This window comes from Mesoplodon mirus (assembly GCF_964341445.2).
Source record: "Mesoplodon mirus genome assembly, chromosome: 8".
Classification (NCBI taxonomy): Eukaryota; Metazoa; Chordata; class Mammalia; order Artiodactyla; family Ziphiidae; genus Mesoplodon; species Mesoplodon mirus.
Window position 1 is genome coordinate 15,861,337 of NC_138984.1, and position 17,272 is coordinate 15,878,608.

The 17,272-nt window shown below is 39.8% G+C and overlaps 1 protein-coding gene across 1 annotated transcript in view; it reads left to right on the forward strand.

The window, feature by feature from the left end:
• The window catches only part of FARSB (phenylalanyl-tRNA synthetase subunit beta), a 65,334-nt gene that overhangs the window by 23,997 nt on the left and 24,065 nt on the right, over positions 1 to 17,272 (forward strand). The window contains exons 12-15 of the mRNA XM_082631071.1: positions 155 to 362; positions 879 to 959; positions 4,967 to 5,059; positions 8,935 to 9,052. Of these exons, the coding sequence (XP_082487197.1) occupies positions 155 to 362; positions 879 to 959; positions 4,967 to 5,059; positions 8,935 to 9,052 (500 nt within the window). The remainder of the gene's footprint in view (positions 1 to 154; positions 363 to 878; positions 960 to 4,966; positions 5,060 to 8,934; positions 9,053 to 17,272) is intronic.

Sequence of the window (17,272 nt, forward strand, 5' to 3'; positions counted from 1 at the left end):
AGAGTAATAAGTGACAATAGAACATTAGTTAGGATGTCTGGTGTCTATTGGAATTCACAAAGACAGGTTTCAGGTAGTAGCATATTTTAAAACAAAATATAAACATGTTTTAAATAATCCAGTGAAGTTTATGGTTTGTATGTTCCTATTTCAGAGAAACTCCAGAAAATCTTGCCAAGCTTCTGACCAGGATGTGTTTAAAGTCAGAAGTCATAGGCGATGGGAATCAGATTGAAATTGAAATCCCTCCGACCAGAGCTGACATTATCCACGCCTGTGATATCATAGAAGATGCAGCTATTGCTTATGGATATAACAACATTCAGATGACTCTCCCGAAAACATACACCATAGCTAATCAAGTAAGGTTGCACCTTAAATAAACATTCCTTATTGTTAGAAACTGATTATTGAATGCCAGGAAGGCTTCGAGAAAAACAGAACATAGGAATTAAGCAGTACTGGCCATGCTCTGCTCTGAGAGGCATTTGCTGTGGAGAGGATGCAAAACAGATGCCTGATTGATTAGAGTACGTTGAAAACCTGTGATGACTAGTTCTTTGAAGAAAGACAGGTTTCGAGTTTGGAGCCCTTTTTGCATCTCCAAGTAGGAGATTCGTTTTCTGATCCTGGGCCTGAAGGCAGAAGTGGTGTGTGGGAGAGGTAGAAGCGGGGGGTTTGTATGTCTGGGTAGGAGTGTTGGGGTAGTGAGGTGATGGGGAGAGGTCTGTGTGGTGGGGAAATGGTGGGCCGAGCAACATACTAGGATGGAAGGGTGGTTTCCTTTAAGTGACAAGTTTTCTATAAATCTCTCTTTTTTATTCTAATTTTAAAAAAGTGGGAAATTTTATTGAGGTGAAATAATTTCTTCCCCCCAGTTTCCCCTAAATAAACTGACAGAACTCCTGAGACACGACATGGCAGCTGCTGGATTCACTGAGGCACTTACCTTTGCTCTGGTATGTTGTACATGTTTTTTGTGCCCTGCTGATTGTTTTCTTTTAATCTCCGAATTACTTGTTCTGTGATTCCTTATATGAATTTATAAAAAGTTATAAAGAACACTTTGTTACCTGAGATTGTGTAATTTCTGGTAAAGAAATGAAGATTTCTTTTTTTTAGTCACAGAAAAGCACAAAGGACTAAATTTTAGAGTTTCATGTAATTGTTGAGGGTTCACAATGAAGTTCATAACCAAATTTATTAAGTTAGAATTTTTAGTCTTAATTTGGTTGTGGCTGTACCCACTAGATGCCGCCCTGGTTAAGGGCTTGTGGACTGCTCCACGTTAAGCCTGTTTCTTTGTCTTTGAACATGTTCACAGACATTTGCTTTGAGTTGAAAAGCTGACATGAAAGGCCTAAGTCAGGAAATGAGTTTTATTACAAAATCAGACAGAAATCTCCCTCCCCCAGCAGATCGAGCATTTGAAGATATCGAAATGTGTCTGCAATTTGTAGTTTCTTTCTCTCTCTTGCTGAGCTGTGCTCTGGTGCCCACAGTGTACTTCTTGACTATTCAAGTCCGTTTCAGCTTAACGATGTAAGGCAAAACCCAAAACAGCTAGGAAAGCTCCCCCCAACGCAATTCCAGCTCTAAACGTCTCACTCTTTTAAGGTGTTTACAGAAGGCAGTGGTGGGAATCACGACCAGTGCACAGAGGGCTGGTGAGGAGATGTAGCCTCTCTCTACGTCACTTTATTGAGCCTTTGTAATTCATAGAATGTTCTTATTGGAAGGGACCTTCCAGATCTAGTTCAACACCTTCCTTTTGCTTTTTTTTCTTTAATATTTTTTTAATTAATTTAATTTTATTTATTTTTGGTTGCATTGGGTCTTCTTTGCTGCGAATGGGCTCTCTCTAGTTGTGGTGAGCGGGGGCTACTCTTCGTTGCAGTGCGAGGACTTCTCATTGTGGTGGCTTCTCTTGTTGTGGAGCACGGGCTCTAGGCGTGCGGGCTTCAGTAGTTGTGGCACATGGGCTCAGTAGTGTGGCTCTCAGGCTCTAGAGCGCAGGCTTGGTAGTTGTGGTGCACGGGCTTAGTTGCTCCGCAGCATGTGGGATCTTCCTGGACCAGGGCTCGAACCCATGTCCCATGCATTGGTAGGCGGATTCTTAACCACTGCACCACCAGGGAAGTCCCAACACCTTCCTTTTTCTGGTTTAGAAATCTTTTATTCAACAACATTTATGGAACATCTGTTATATGCCAGGCACTGTACCAGTGAGGAAGCCCTGGAGGCTGAGAGAGGATAAGTACCCAGCAAAGTTTACACAGACAGCAGGAGAACCATGACCAGAATCTGGCCTTTTGACTTCTTGCGGAGTGCTTTTCTGTTATGTCAGACTGAATGCTAGGTTTGAGGACCATGTCATTCATACACAGACCACATATGCATATGCAGTCAGGAGCAGCAGTGATTTCATGTGAACTGATGTACAAAAAATAGCACAAGGAAATGTATTCTGTTTTTCTAGAAATGTATTCTATTTTTTATAATTAAGTGGCAAAGGAATTGATTTTGTAACTGTGTAGCCCCATGCATCTAAGGGGGAGCACGTTCTCTGCCTCCTGACAAGTAGCTACTCTGCAGAGAGAGTTTGTCTTCCACAAAGGGCTTTACGTACATGATTCCATCTCTCAGTGCAGCCCTGTGAAGTAGGTGTTTCTGTCTTACACAGCAGTTAATTGAGGTAACTTGTCCCACTTCGTGCAGCCAGTTGGCTGTGGACCAGGGATTCCAGCACAGGTCTGTCTGTACCCCAGGCCTGTGACTGAACTGTCCCACCACGAGTGCCAGAAACAGTCTGTTCAATTGCCCAAGGTCACTTCAACACTTTATCACAGTGGGGCGGGGCAGGGTGGGGGGTCAGAATTAGGTGCTAGAGAGTTTCAGATTTGTAGTAACAGTTTTCCTATAGGAATTTCAACATGAAAGGTATTTATAAAGTTACATACTTTCTAAGCAAACCTAAACATCACTGAGCCTTATATCTAGTTTTGCACAAGAGTAACGGCCCTTCTCTTCCTAAAACCCAGCCCTTGACTTCGCAGGTGTAAGTAATTCACATCATCATCATGATTTTTGCTGTATCTGCATACCAGTTGTAATATTTTCATTTAAATTAGCTCACTTTTAAAACTAAAAACCTACTTCAGCCTTATTTAAGAATAATATTTGTAAATATTATGGGCTTCGTTTACTTATTCTATTTTTTATAACAAGTAAATGTGTTTATTTAAAATAAACACATAAATGTTAACACTTATAAACATTTCATCCTGTATACCAGCTACTGCCACTTCAGGATACCTGATTTAAATTGCTTCTTACCTCTATCCCTTATGGTCCATCATCATGATAAAGTGCAAGGTCATTCAGATACCTAGCTGTGTAGCTATGTGTCTGTGGGCCCTTTTTCTTTGATACAGACAGTACTAGTTCTGTTTGAGAATAGATCGCATCATGTAAATTGCATTTCCTAATTGGTCACATTATGTCTAAATCTTGTTATTAAAACTCCTCCATGTTATGGAGGAAAAAATGGTTATTCCCAGCATGCCTGCTGCCATTCTCCACTGCTGCAGCTATGGCGATGCAGGGAGGTCTTTGTTGCTGTGCCTGGATGTGTCTTCAGAATCCTTCCTGAAAGAGCAAGGCAGAAGTTGTTAGAACTGGCATTGGCATCTAAACCCATTCTTTTTTTTCTAAGTGAAATACAGACCACTAGTCCTGAGGACAGTTTTCTATTTTCCAACCTAATGTTGGAAAATAGAAAAGAGTAACTGATGGTACATCAGTTTTCATGTTAAGTTTTAAACTCTTACAAATGTTAACATTAATATATGTGATAATTGGGGCTTCCCTGGTGGCGCAGTGGTTGAGAGTCCGCCTGCCAATGCAGGGGACACGGGTTCGTGCCCCGGTCCGGGAAGATCCCACATGCCATGGAGCGGCTGGGCCCGTGAGCCATGGCCGCTGAGCCTGCACGTCTGGAGCCTGTGCTCCGCAACGGGAGAGGCCACAACAGTGAGAGGCCCACGTACCGCAAAAAAACCAAACAAACCAAAAAAACCAATATATGTGATAATTGTTTATTCTTAATAATGACATTAATTATCATCATTAATATTTTTTGATCACTTAGTTTGCGACAGGTATTGTATTTGCTTTATCTCATAGTCATTAAATAAAGACTTGCTGTATCTCATAGTCATTGAGTTTTATTTTCAGAATTCTGCCTACCATCCTGGTTTTTGAGGATGACAGGCATCTTTCTCTTTTTGGTGGGTGAGTGCTTAGGAGTTTGCTCATTACCCAGAGCTTTATCAAGCACATCTGCATGGAAGTTAAGTGACATAGTTGAGGCCATGTGAATTCTGCTCTTAGTCCCACCATCCTGTCACAAGTCAGTACAGATTTTGCAGAGGTTACAATAGTAGTCAAAACAGAAAGTCATATGAGCACCAAGGAGGGAGAATTTCTGACTGGAGTCATTAGGGTTATTTTTATGGAAGTGGTGCAAGAGATGTCTTTTAAGTAGAATCTTTCAGGGGGCGGGGTGGCAGCAAGTCGGGCAGGCAGGGCATTTCAGGTGAAGGTAGGGAAAAGTGCACAGTTCAGGGAATGAGTAGGGGATTGTAGGAGACTCGACTGGTGAGGTCAGTGCGAGGCTAGCTTAGGGGGGCCCAAGTACAGGTTATACCAGCAGCTCCATGTGAAAAATGTACTTTAGCTCTGCATCATGGTTAGAACTCATTGTAAGAGAATTATTAACGTTAAATTGCATCTGCTGTGGACCTGAATTTAATTGATATATGTTTATTCTCAGCTTATTCTTAGCTTACTTTATATAATCTACATTGCCATGAGGCCATCAAAAGTTGTTACAGCATTAAATACTTTTTTATATTGGATTTAGTCATTGCTTTTCCATATTGATCTATTTTTGTGTATTTCTTAGTGCTCCCAAGAAGATATTGCTGATAAACTGGGTTTGGATATCTCTGCAACAAAGGCAGTCCTCATAAGTAATCCTAAAACAGCTGAATTTCAGGTAAGAGTTTTAAGTAGTTAAGAATCTGGGTAAAAACTGAGAGGCAGTGCATGAGTTATGAAAAGTCTCTTCAGTTATTTTATCTCAAATGGCAAAATCATAGAGCTTCTTTAGAATTTCTTCTTGGATAGGTTTATATTTGGTTCTTACATACATTGCTGACAAAAATTCTTTAAATATTTTATAGTCTTTTCTTGATTAACCTTATAGGTGGTTCTTACTTGCTTTGTGCTACCTATACCTAGCCCAGCCTTTCTTGTCTGAACTTTCCATTTCACAATTGATTTTTTTATTTAATACTATTTTCAGGTTTCATCTCTTTTCTATCCGTTTGTAATAAGTGAAACTACACCTGTTCCCAGTACCTCCATTAAGTCTTTTACTTTGAAATAAGTCGTTATGCCAGTTCTGGACTATGCTGACTGTGCCTTTCATTGTAATTGTCTAGTTTATTGGCAGTTTCATGTGGAGGTTAGGAATATTTAAATGAGAATGATACTCCTTTAATAGTAAACATTAAGTGATTTACATGATAAATTCGGACCTTAACTATAAAAAGAGAGCATTTCAAAGTTATAATACCTGCTTATTAATGACTTTGAATCGTCTTATCTCTTTCATATAATAAGCTCATTCTATTTTCCATGTATTTGCATTTCAGTGTTTTTTTAAACAGGCTTTAGAGAAGATCATGTCTTCTAGAATCAAGGGGAATCTTAGAATTGGAAGGAAATGCTTTTCAGAAAGTAAATTATAAAATAATACATGAACTTTGATTTGAGATAGTTTCTTTGGATCTTGGTTTTCACTTTTGTAAAAGTAGTGTCTGGATTAGTTATAAAAATTCTGAAAGTTCTAAAAATGTTCAGATTTAGATTTTTTAAAGTTAGATTTAATGTATAGAGCTACATACTAATGTGGCAGATTAGAGCTAGACTAAAGAACTAATTGCTAATAATATACATCAAATACATAAATTCTTTCTCCATATTCAGTGTCAGAACTTTGAAGAATCTTTACGCTAGTTTAGAAGGATTGTGATAATTTTTATATTTTGATTTCTGATGCCCACTAGCTTTTCTAAGACGTCTGAGGTGTTCTCTTTAATAAGAGATGTTCAAATTCATTTGGATAGAGAAAATTTTCAGTAAGTCTTAATGGATCTTTTTTTCTTTTTTTTGCGATACGCGGGCCTCTCACTGTTGTGGCCTCTCCCGTTGCGGAGCACAGGCTCCAGATGCGCAGGCTCAGCGGCCATGGCTCACGGGCCTAGCCGCTCTGCGGCATGTGGGATCCTCCTGGACCGGAGCACGAACCCGTGTCCCCTGCATCGGCAGGCGGACTCTCAACCACTGCGCCACCAGGGAAGCCCTTAATGGATTTTTATTTGAGTTTTTTCCAAGTGTTTCTTTTTCTCCCAGTTTTATTTCTCAAGCTTGATAGATTTCTTACAATGTGGTAATGTTATGTTCTTTAGGGTTTACATCGTATCTATTTTATATAAGTGGAAGGAAAACAAATCAGAAACACATTAAATGTCACTCTAAATAGCTGTGGCTCAGCACACGTAAGACTCAATATTTCTGCATTAAATACTACCTAAGAGGTGAGAGTCTGTCTTTTAGATTTGACAGATTCTCTATTTTACTCCTCCTTTATGAACAGATACATCCTACCATTACCAATGTGGCTAACAGGTTTATATTTATTTATGGTTAAAATAAGTGTAAGTTGTTCATGATCTTGTATCTCAATTTGTTGTCTAAGCTTATTCTTTCTTTTGCATAATTCTTAACTTTGGGCTATTTTATGGTAGTAGTTATACTAGAGAATGGATGAAATAAGAGAAATGTTATTTACTGAAGTATGTAAAATATTACTATAATTATTGTAAACATAATTACAGAAAATTACCATATCCCCCTAAATTAGCAATAGTATTCCTTAATACCCTCAAATATCCAATTAGTGTTCAAATTTTCTCAGGTGTCTTTTTTCAAATAGTTTATTTGATTTGGGGTTCAAATGAGGTTCATACATTAAAGTTGATTGATGTGCTTCTTAAGTCTTTTAATCCACAGGTTGCTCCTCCAACCATTCATCTCTTTCCCTCTCTCCCCCTCCCCCTTTCACTTTGTGGAAGAAACTGGGTCACTTATCCTGTAGAGTTCTCACATTTAGGATTTTGCTGACTATATTCCTGTGGTCCCCTATATTTTCAGTAAATTGGAGCTAGATCTAGGAGCTTGATCTTATTCAGGTTTAATTTTTTGTGTTGCTGTGAGTTTTTAAGTAAATAAATCTTATCTATAAAATAAAGTGAAAAAAAAACCTAAAAAAGTCATCTACAAAAGTGGCTTATTTCCATTCTAATAAGTTAAGCTTTCTTTAAACATTGTAGTTTTGTTTTGTGAATGGTTTGGACACTTTCTCTCTGGTTGGGAAAGTGACCCATATTTCAGAAAGCACTGAGTTGAAGGCTAATAGCAGCTTTCTGGTAGAGTGAATATAGTAGGAAAGGTGTTCTCTCTTTTTTTTAAAAAATATTTATTTATTTATTTGGCTGCTCTGGGTCTTAGTTGCTGCAGGTGGGCTCCTTAGTTGCAGCATATGGGCTCCTTAGTTGTGGCTCCCGGGCTCCTTAGTTGTGGCATGCGGACTCTTAGTTGTGGCATGCATGTGGGAGCTAGTTCCCTGACCAGGGATTGAACCCGGGCCCCCTGCATTGGGAGCATGGAGTCTTATCCACTGCGCCACCAGGGAGGTCCCTGTGTTCTCTTCTTTCCTCAACACAATCTAGCAAGTCCTTTTAAGGACTTACTGTTACATATGCAGGATCTGAGAGGGGCTGTTGTTTTAGCCAGGGTGGGCAGGGCAGGCCCATGTAGGACCATGTAGACCTTTGAGCAGAGACCTGAAGGAAGTAAGATAGCTACATACAAATCTAGAGGAAGAATGTATGAGGCAAAGGAAAGAACACGTGTGGAGGCCTGGGATGGGATCCTGATGGCTGCGTGTGGCTGGAGCACACGCAGTATGCCAGGCGGAGTAGCGGGCGTCGGGGTTGGAGAGGGGGCTAGGGCCAGATTCACATAAAGCCCCATGTAGGGCATGGGTTTTATTCAAAATCTGATGGAAGTCCATTGGACGTTTTTGAGCAGGAGAGTTCCATGATCTGATTTAGGTGTTAAAGGGTCACTCTGTGGGGAGAATAATAGATCATAAGGTGGCAAAGTAGAAGCAGAGAAATCATCCTAGGAAGCTCATGCAGAGTCTGGGCAAAAGATAATGGTGTTGGAGTCTGACTGCAGATGTAATACCGTTGCTCATAAAACCCTTCTGGTAACATGATGTGTTGAAAGCTAACATATCTCATACAGCTTAGAATGAGAAATTTATTTCACAGACAAAAGCAGGGGAAGTTTTGCCCTTTTTTTTTTTTTTTAAGAATTGGAATGTGTATTTGTATTTCTTACGAATATTAAGAATGAAATAACTATACGTTTTCCTATTTGTTTTGGCTACTAAGCTGAAAACTGCCCATAGCAGCTGTGTGGTTTTTTAGTGCCTACGTGTTTGTGTTCTGTTTTTCTCATTGTCCTGGTATTTTAATTGCATTTACATTTTTTCCCTGGTCCTAGTTTTTTAAAATTTGGTTGATTCATGTTAAAACTGTTTAAATATTTGTATTTCTTGTAATTTACTTCAATTACTTTGTGAAATGAAACAGGATATGAAGTACTGGAATTAAAAATTAAAAATGACTTGGATGTTTAGGCATTGCAGTTTCCAAAAGTGTCTTCCTGTGAGACCATGATTAACCAAGTATGTCTGGTTCCTATTTGGTCAGTGCAATTTCATGTCTTCTCCTGTAGGTGGCACGCACTACCCTGCTTCCTGGCCTCCTAAAGACCATAGCTGCGAATCGGAAGATGCCCCTTCCTCTGAAACTGTTTGAAATCTCTGACATTGTAATAAAAGATTCTAGCAGAGGTAAGAATGAGTCACCTTTGATTTGTATACTTAAAGCATTTTTTATTATGAAAACTTCAACGGTATATAAAAATAGAGGAAATAATGTAATTACTCCTGTGATTCCAGCACCCACCTTCAAGAGTTATCAACTCACACATGGCCAGACTTCTTTCATCTATACTCCAACCCACTTTCTCGTATTTGTTTAGTATAAGTCTTAGACATCACATCATTTTATCAACAAACACTTTAGTTTGTATTTATGAAAGGTAAGGGCGACCACTATTTTTTTTAATAATCCAATGCCATTATTATATCTTATCATCAAATATCCAGCTAGTGTTTGAATTTTCCCAATTATTTCATAAGTTTAATTTTCATGACTGATTTATGTGAATCAATCCAAGCAAGGGCCAGACATTTGATTGCAATATCTCTTACTTTTAATGGAAAGCAAATTTTAACAGAGAATTTAATAATATTTATGAAGAATCCTATTAAAACCTCAACTTGAAAAGCACTATGGAGTATTTCTTTTTTTCTTGTGTCATGTGATTTATATGCATATCGTTTTGACGTACTTGATACCTTACTACTCTAGTTTAACAATGATTGTTCATACTACTGTTGTACCAGTGATTGTAAATGTGTTTTACCATTTTTTGCTTCTTTTGAGGATGGTCTGGACCAGTTAGTACAGCAAGTTGCTTTGTCTAATATTTGGAATGTAGCTGTTATTTAATACATTACGTATTTAGTAAGTCCTTAAACCTGATTGCCAAGAAAGCCTGTCTCGTTCAAACTTTTCCATGTCTTCAACTTATGTAAGTCCGAATGACTGTTCGAGCTGCATCTGTGGTATCTCTTGGTGAGCAGTGCCCTCAAATGACTAAATTACTGGCAGTATTTCTTTGATTCCCTGGATTTAACAGTTGAAGTCCTAGCAGTATTTATTCAGTCTTACTCCAGACTCTGCAGAATTCAGAATGTGTTCTTTTGAATCAGTTGACAAAAGAGGGGGCCTTTTCCTCAGTTTCTCCTGAAGAGGACAACATGGCGTCATTCTAACTACTAGAAAGTAGCCAAGAACTATTGACTGTAAATCGGCCTGTCTTAGGAAATAGATTCTATAAAGGTACCCTGTGGACTGTCCATTGCAAACCTTTCAGCCTAGGCTGGATTCCATGTGCTCCCAGTATGCAGCCTGTCTTCAGTTAACAGTGTCGTGTCACCTTGCATTTGTATGCTGCTTTTTGCTTCCCCCCCAAAATTTTTTAAGGTACTTTTTCTTTTTTGATTGTTAAAACATCTCTTGGAGGCAAATGGGACAAAATATTGTCCCCATTTAATATACTGGAAAATTAAGACAGAAAAGTGGTAATTTGCTCAAGGCTGCATAAAATAAGGGACTTAGAGCTAGGGCCAGAATTTTGGTCTCAGTGCTTATATCCTTAGAGAATAAAAGTTCTATGTAGAATTTTCCTTGGGTGATAAATCTGCTGTAATAGAAATCAGAAAACATTTTCAGTGCCAGCTGCAAATAGTTTTGAGGGTTCTTATACCTCAAATCATCCATTGGTATAGATAACTGAGAATTCGTTGTAATTCCAATGTCAGGTTTTTCTATTAACTTTGACTTGTTACCTTTCATCCTAGTTCTTTGAGTTTTATGTTGTTTTGATCCTTGGTGATCCTTTCATATTTCTAAATATAGGATTAGGTTAATTACTCGAGATTTCCTCAAAAGTTCTGTAATACTGTTTCAGCAATAGGACTCTTCCCTAATTGCAAAGGCTCCCTGCAGGGCCGGGCATGCTCACAAGCAGGCAGCTCAGAGCCTGGACGGTGAGGGTGAGGCACGAGCTGCGGTCCCCACAGTTGCCCAAGGGAAGGTTTCGCTGTAGGCATGGAACACCACTTTACTGTATTGCAGTCCTGGGTAGAGGTGCCTTTGCTGGTTTTCTTTTCCTCTGTGTTTCTTGGGAAGGCCCATGATTGAGGTTGAAAGAGAGCTATTCTTTTTTTTTTTTTTTTTTTCTTTTTGCGGTATGCGGGCCTCTCACTGTTGTGGCCTCTCCCGTTGCGGAGCACAGGCTCCGGACGCGCAGGCCCAGCGGCCATGGCTCACGGGCCCAGCCGCTCCGCGGCATATGGGATCCTCCCAGACCGGGGCACGAACCCGCATCCCCTGCATCGGCAGGCGGACTCTCAACCACTGCGCCACCAGAGAGGCCCGAGAGCTATTCTTAAATACAAGTGCTATAGGCCATCATTTAACAAATCACCCTGGTGATAGTTCCAGAAACCCCATCCATATACTTTTTAATTCAAAGATTTGTCTTTCTGCTACACTTTGTTTCATCAGGAAGAGTAGTTCTTATCTCTGTAGCAAACCTCTTTTATACCTGATTTTAGTTGTGATTATTCTGCTCTGTTTTCCCCATCAATCCATTTTTAACTGATAATACTTTTGCCTGTTGTCTTACACCATCATGGTTTATTGTTTTTCTTTAAAATTTTCTGTCATATCAACGGGACTTGAGTAAGAGCAGGTAGATGCACTTAGTAAGTCTACCATCTTGAAAACATAGGTTTGCTTTAGTTTACGTGGAGTGTGTTTCCTGTTTAGGTAGGCCTGGATTTTATTTCATAACAGAAGAAGCTTTTCTGATGGATTATTCTAAATATGGACCTGTGGTCTCCCTGCCTGTCATCTGGTGTACAGAGAGGACTCTGCAGGAGAGGCAGCCCAGCACCGCGGTTCCATGAGCGACTCTGCAGCCAGAGCGCCTGCGTTTGAGTCATGGTTCTGCCATTTACCAGCTGCTTAACTTTGGACAATTTATTTAATTTCTTGGTGCCTCAGTTTCCTCATCTGTACAGTGGGAATAATGATAGCACTTATTTCAGTAGACTTGTAAAAATTAAATGTATTTTGAAAAGTTCCAGCCACGTAATAAGCACCGTTTGGTGTTTGCTCTGACTATCAGCATATTAGCAATCCCTAAGGCCCAATACCTAGCTTCTTGGTCTCTGGAAATTTTCTTTGAGAATTAATTGAAAAACCTTTGCTGGCCATTAAAGGGTTAATATCACCTTGCTAAGGCACTTGGGGCTCATTTCTATCCTAACTTTGAACTTAATTGGTTTTTCTTCTGTTGTGCACTATTTTTTTTTTATTTTTTTTTTTAGGAAAAGAAAACCAAAACATACTAATGTGGGAATTTACTTAAGAAAGTAGGAGTGTTGGGTTTTTTTTTTTTAATTTATTTTTTATTTTGGCTGTGTTGGGTCTTCGTTGCTGTGCGTGGGCTTTCTCTGGTTGTGGCAAGTGGGGGCTACTCTTCGTTGTGCGCGGGCTTCTCATTGTGGTAGCTTCTCGTTGCGGAGCGTGGGCTCTAGGCGCACGGGCTTCAGTAGTCGTGGCACGCAGGCTCAGTAGTTGTGGTGCACGGGCTTAGTTGCTCTGCAGCATGTGGGATCTTCCCGGACCAGGGCTCGAACCCGTGTCCCCTGCATTGGCAGGCGGATTCTTAACCACTGCGCCACCAGGGAAGTCCAGGAATGTTTTTTGAGCAATTCATCACCCACTTCTTTTCAGTGAATTGAGCGTATATGTTTTTACCGTCTCTCAAACCAGGAACCATTTTTCTGTTGGATTTACAGTAGCCATTTCCTCCTAAATAATGAAACAATTTTGAAGAAAAAAAAAATCTAGACCATCAAAAGTGAAATGACAGAGCAGTTTTTTAGGGACTATGAAAATGTCCCAAATTTTCACTAGTGAGGGCAGTACTCGAACTGCTGGTTTTAAAAGGGGTGGAAATGTATGGCAAGACAGTCTCATTTGTTGTACTGGGAGGAAGTATCTTTTTTTTTTTTTTTTTTTCTTCTTTTTTCGGTATGCGGGCCTCTCACTGTTGTGGCCTCTCCCGTTGTGGAGCACAGGCTCCGGATGCGCAGGCTCAGCGGCCATGGCTCACGGGCCCAGCCCGCGGCATATGGGATCCTCCCAGACCGGGGCACGAACCCGTATCCCCTGCATCGGCAGGCGGACTCTCAACCACTGCGCCACCAGGGAGGCCCAGGAAGTATCTTTTAGTTCCTTTTCTTTGCCAGGGGCTGCTTGGAACATGAGAGAAAAGGTTGCCAAGGGAGTGTACAAGGCGCCCTGATAGCACAGAGAAGGGAGTGACAGCTGCCACTAACTTGTTTCGTAACATTAAGGAAAACCCAACACTCTCAGCCTCATGGTTTTGTGTAGGCAAGTGTATCTTCCAAAATGGAAATGGAAGAGGAATCTGTATTGGATTTCAATATGCCTTCCACAAATTCTGTCTGACTTGCGTTCCTGTAAGAGTAGACAAAAGTCTCCTAGCCCGTGTTTTTGTGCTTGACCTTATCGGACAGTTTCTTAAGCTAATGTGGACTTTCTATCTGGCCATCCATGTCATGAGGCTGTCAGGCTGCCCGGTGAGGGACTGAGGCACCCTCCTCAAGTATGAGGATTTCCACTCTGAGCCAGACACAGTCCTGTTCTTAGAGGCTGAGCCAGTCACTGCATTTATTGAATTGTAAGATCTGAAGTTGCTGCAACATTTTAAAAAATTAGTCATGACTCGAGGGACAAAGCTGATTTATCCCTTTTGTTGGGCAGAGTGGCAGTGTCTTTGGAACGAGAAGTTGAATGCAGACTCTGCTGTGGGGTAAATTTTCAGCTTTATTATAGCAGGGAAGTCCAGTAGAGGCTGTACAGAAGCTATCAGATCGGGCTGCTGTGTGAGTAACTGGTTGGTTTCAGTTGTTATGTTTGTCTTTTCAGTGTGGAGGAGAAACTATCAACAAAATAGTAAAAATTACTTCAGAGGAGCAGTTGTGAATTTCTAATCTTCATGCCCAGAAATGCAACTATATTTTGCAAAGTCCAGCCTTCTGGCTTTTTATTAAACGCAGATTGAATTCTGCCATCACAGTTTATTCCACAATGGTCACTGAAGCTGCCAGGATGCCTAAAAGCTCACAAAAATGGCAGGAGAAAGTGCATCATGGGGTTGAATCTGAGTTTAAAAGGAATGATAGCCTAAGAAGGAAGACTTACTTTGGCTTCATAAGGCAAGTATATAGGGTGTTTTAAATTTAGCATGATACAGTCATCCAGTTGTCAGTTTGACATTTATCGGTGGAGAACCCCGATAATCTTACTGCCCCTTAGTTTTAACTACTGCATTTTAATAATTTTAAAACTGCTGGTTTTTAATAATTATTGTATTGCTCAGGTTGTTCCTGCGTCTCCAGAGCGTTGCTGCAGCCCTGGAACAAGCCACCTTTCCTCTGTCCCCCAAAGTGCTGCTTAATTAGTTGCTAAAATTTCTCATTCTCCCTGAAACTTTTCTAAATCTGAAAGATCTACTTCTTACCTTGCCTAGTTTGGATATGGAAATCTAGAATTTTTTTAAAACTTTTATATTTAAAGTTAATTTTTTTTAACTTTAGTATATTTAAGATTCTTGTTCTTTTCTCCTCCTGGCACCATGGCCACATAGAACAGCTAATTCACTGTTCTTTTATGATTTGGTTTGTTCCTCTGTTTGCTGTCGGTTTGTACCTTTCATGTATCTCTCTTATTTTGTAACCTGCTAAACTCTAGGGGCCCAGTCTTCGTAGTTTTTTGTATAATTTTTTGCTTGATAAAAAGCTCAATGAAAGCATTTTCATTATGAGCTTGTGAAATACTTCAGCTCTAAGAAATGGTCCATTAATTCTGCAGCCATTAAATAATGGAAGATTATCTCACATCCACATGTGGAATGTGGCTTTCTGAAGAGAGCTTATGTCATCAGTCTAGATTAGTTTAATTTTACTACTTCATATTTTTGGCATGTAGAATTTCCAATTAATAATCCAAAAAATATGGGTGTAAGGAACATTGACATTAACAGTATTTGAAGTAGCATCATTCACATATGTGATGGCATCGTAACTGTGTGAATACCATCATTTTGAATATAGAAAGTTATTTTAGTACGTTTCGTTCACATAGTTAAGATCTGCTAACATGAGTATAATGTGCTCTGTCATGCATTGAATATCGTACTTTTTTAATAGATAAAAATCCATTCCAGGTTTATGTTAACGAAATAAAAGCCAACCCACAAGGATGTAACCTTTTCCTTCATGCATTGAGAAGGTCATAGATTTTTCCTCACATTTGTTTCTTGGCTTTCAGCATTATTTAAAAGAAGAAAAGTCTTTACCTCAGTGCCATAATATAGAAGTGTTTTAAGGAAAATTGTTCTTAGGTTTTATTATGTTTGTTTTTAAAATTGAAAATGTATTTGTAATATCTTTAAGAACTTTCACAAATATGTATTAAGAGTAATTCTGTTGTTTTCACATTAAAAAAAAAATACACATATCCAACTTCTCCCAAATCCTACTCTTAGAATTAGTTGCCAGACATTCTATGCATATGCAACCGTATGTTTTACATTTCTCTATATAGCCACAGATACAGGTAAATTCTTTTTAGTGTTTACACAAATAGGATTATGCTTTTTCTGTCTTCTGTACTTTTTTCCTGTGAACACATTCTGTCCACCTCATTCTTTTTTTTTTTTTTTTTTTTTTTTTTTTTTGCGGGCCTCTCACTGTTGTGGCCTCTCCCGTTGCGGAGCACAGGCTCCGGACGCGCAGGCCCAGCGGCCATGGCTCACGGGCCCAGCCGCTCCGCGGCATATGGGATCCTCCCAGACCGGGGCACGAACCCGTATCCCCTGCATCGGCAGGCGGACTCTCAACCACTGCGCCACCAGGGAGGCCCCACCTCATTCTTTTTAATGGCTGCATAGTATCTCATTATATGGATATACTGTAATTTATTGACTCAACTATTATGACGACTGTTTAGATTGTTACCAGGTTTTTGCTAAAATATGTCTATTGTAATGAATATCCTTGTACCCTTATACAAATATGTGTTTTTAGAAATTGAATTGGTCAGTCCATAGGTATGCATATTAAATGTTTGGCTACCTTGTCAAATTCTCTTCTAAAAAGGATTTTTTACAAATTTGCAGTCCTACCAAGAGTGTGTAAAGGTTCCTGTTCTCCCATATTAGATCTAATTTTTTAAAGTCTGTGTCTTGACAGGATTCTTATAGCTTTTGTGAATCATTAGGCCTACTCTGAATTTCTTCTGAAGATAAGTAAAATTTGTAATATAAGCTATACTAGTCTCATGGGTACCAATATTAAAGAAATTTGTTAGATGGAATAGACTAAAAATCAAGGTGATTTTTTCATTTTCTGAACTGGCCAGGCTATTATTCTCAAGCTCAGTATCAGCCACCAATTGCCCTGGGAGCTCTATTGGTTTCCCAGTAGGCTTTCTCCTAGCATCTTTTTTTTCTTTTTTTAAATTTATTTATTTTATTTTATTTTATTTATTTTATTTTTGGCTGCGTTGGGTCTTTTTTGCCGCATGCAGTCTTTTCTCTAGTTGCGGCGAGCGGGGGCTACTCTTCATTGCAGTGTGTGGGCTTCTCATTGCAGTGGCTTCTCTTGTTGTGGAACACAGGCTCTAGGCACGTGGGCTTCAGTAGTTGCAGCACGCAGGCTCAGTAGTTGTGGCTCACGGGCTCTAGAGCGCTGGCTCAGTAGTTGTGGTGCGCGGGCTTAGTTGCTCCGCGGCATGTGGGATCTTCCTGGACCAGGGCTCGAACCCGTGTCTCCTGCACTGGCAGGTGGATTCTTAACCACTGTGCCACCAGGGAAGTCCTCTCCTAGCATCTTCATTTGGGCTTCTCGGTGAATGTGAGAATAGAGATGGAAAGCTTCTCTTGAAGACTCTTATCCTTTTGCATTCTGTGCCACTTACGATAACATTGCCTAACACCCCTAATTTGCTTTTAATCATTGGTACTTTGGTGAGAGAGAATCTACACTAAGCAGAAGACTGTTTGAAAAATTTGAGTTGTATGTGATAGTCATTTACTAAGGGACATCACATATCACTTTTTTTCCTTTTTTCTTCTTTTATAAAATCACTTGGCGTGTTCTTTCAGCTTCCAGAATCGTAGCCAGCCACCCCTTCTCTGGGTGGTTTACATCAGCCTCTCCGGGCAGTACTTTGAAGTCTGTGAAAGACACTGGTAATTTAGGCTGACATACTTGGCAGGCCTGTTTAAAAAGCAGAATTGTTTGATGGCATGACACAAGAGGTCTGTTAACTGAGTTATA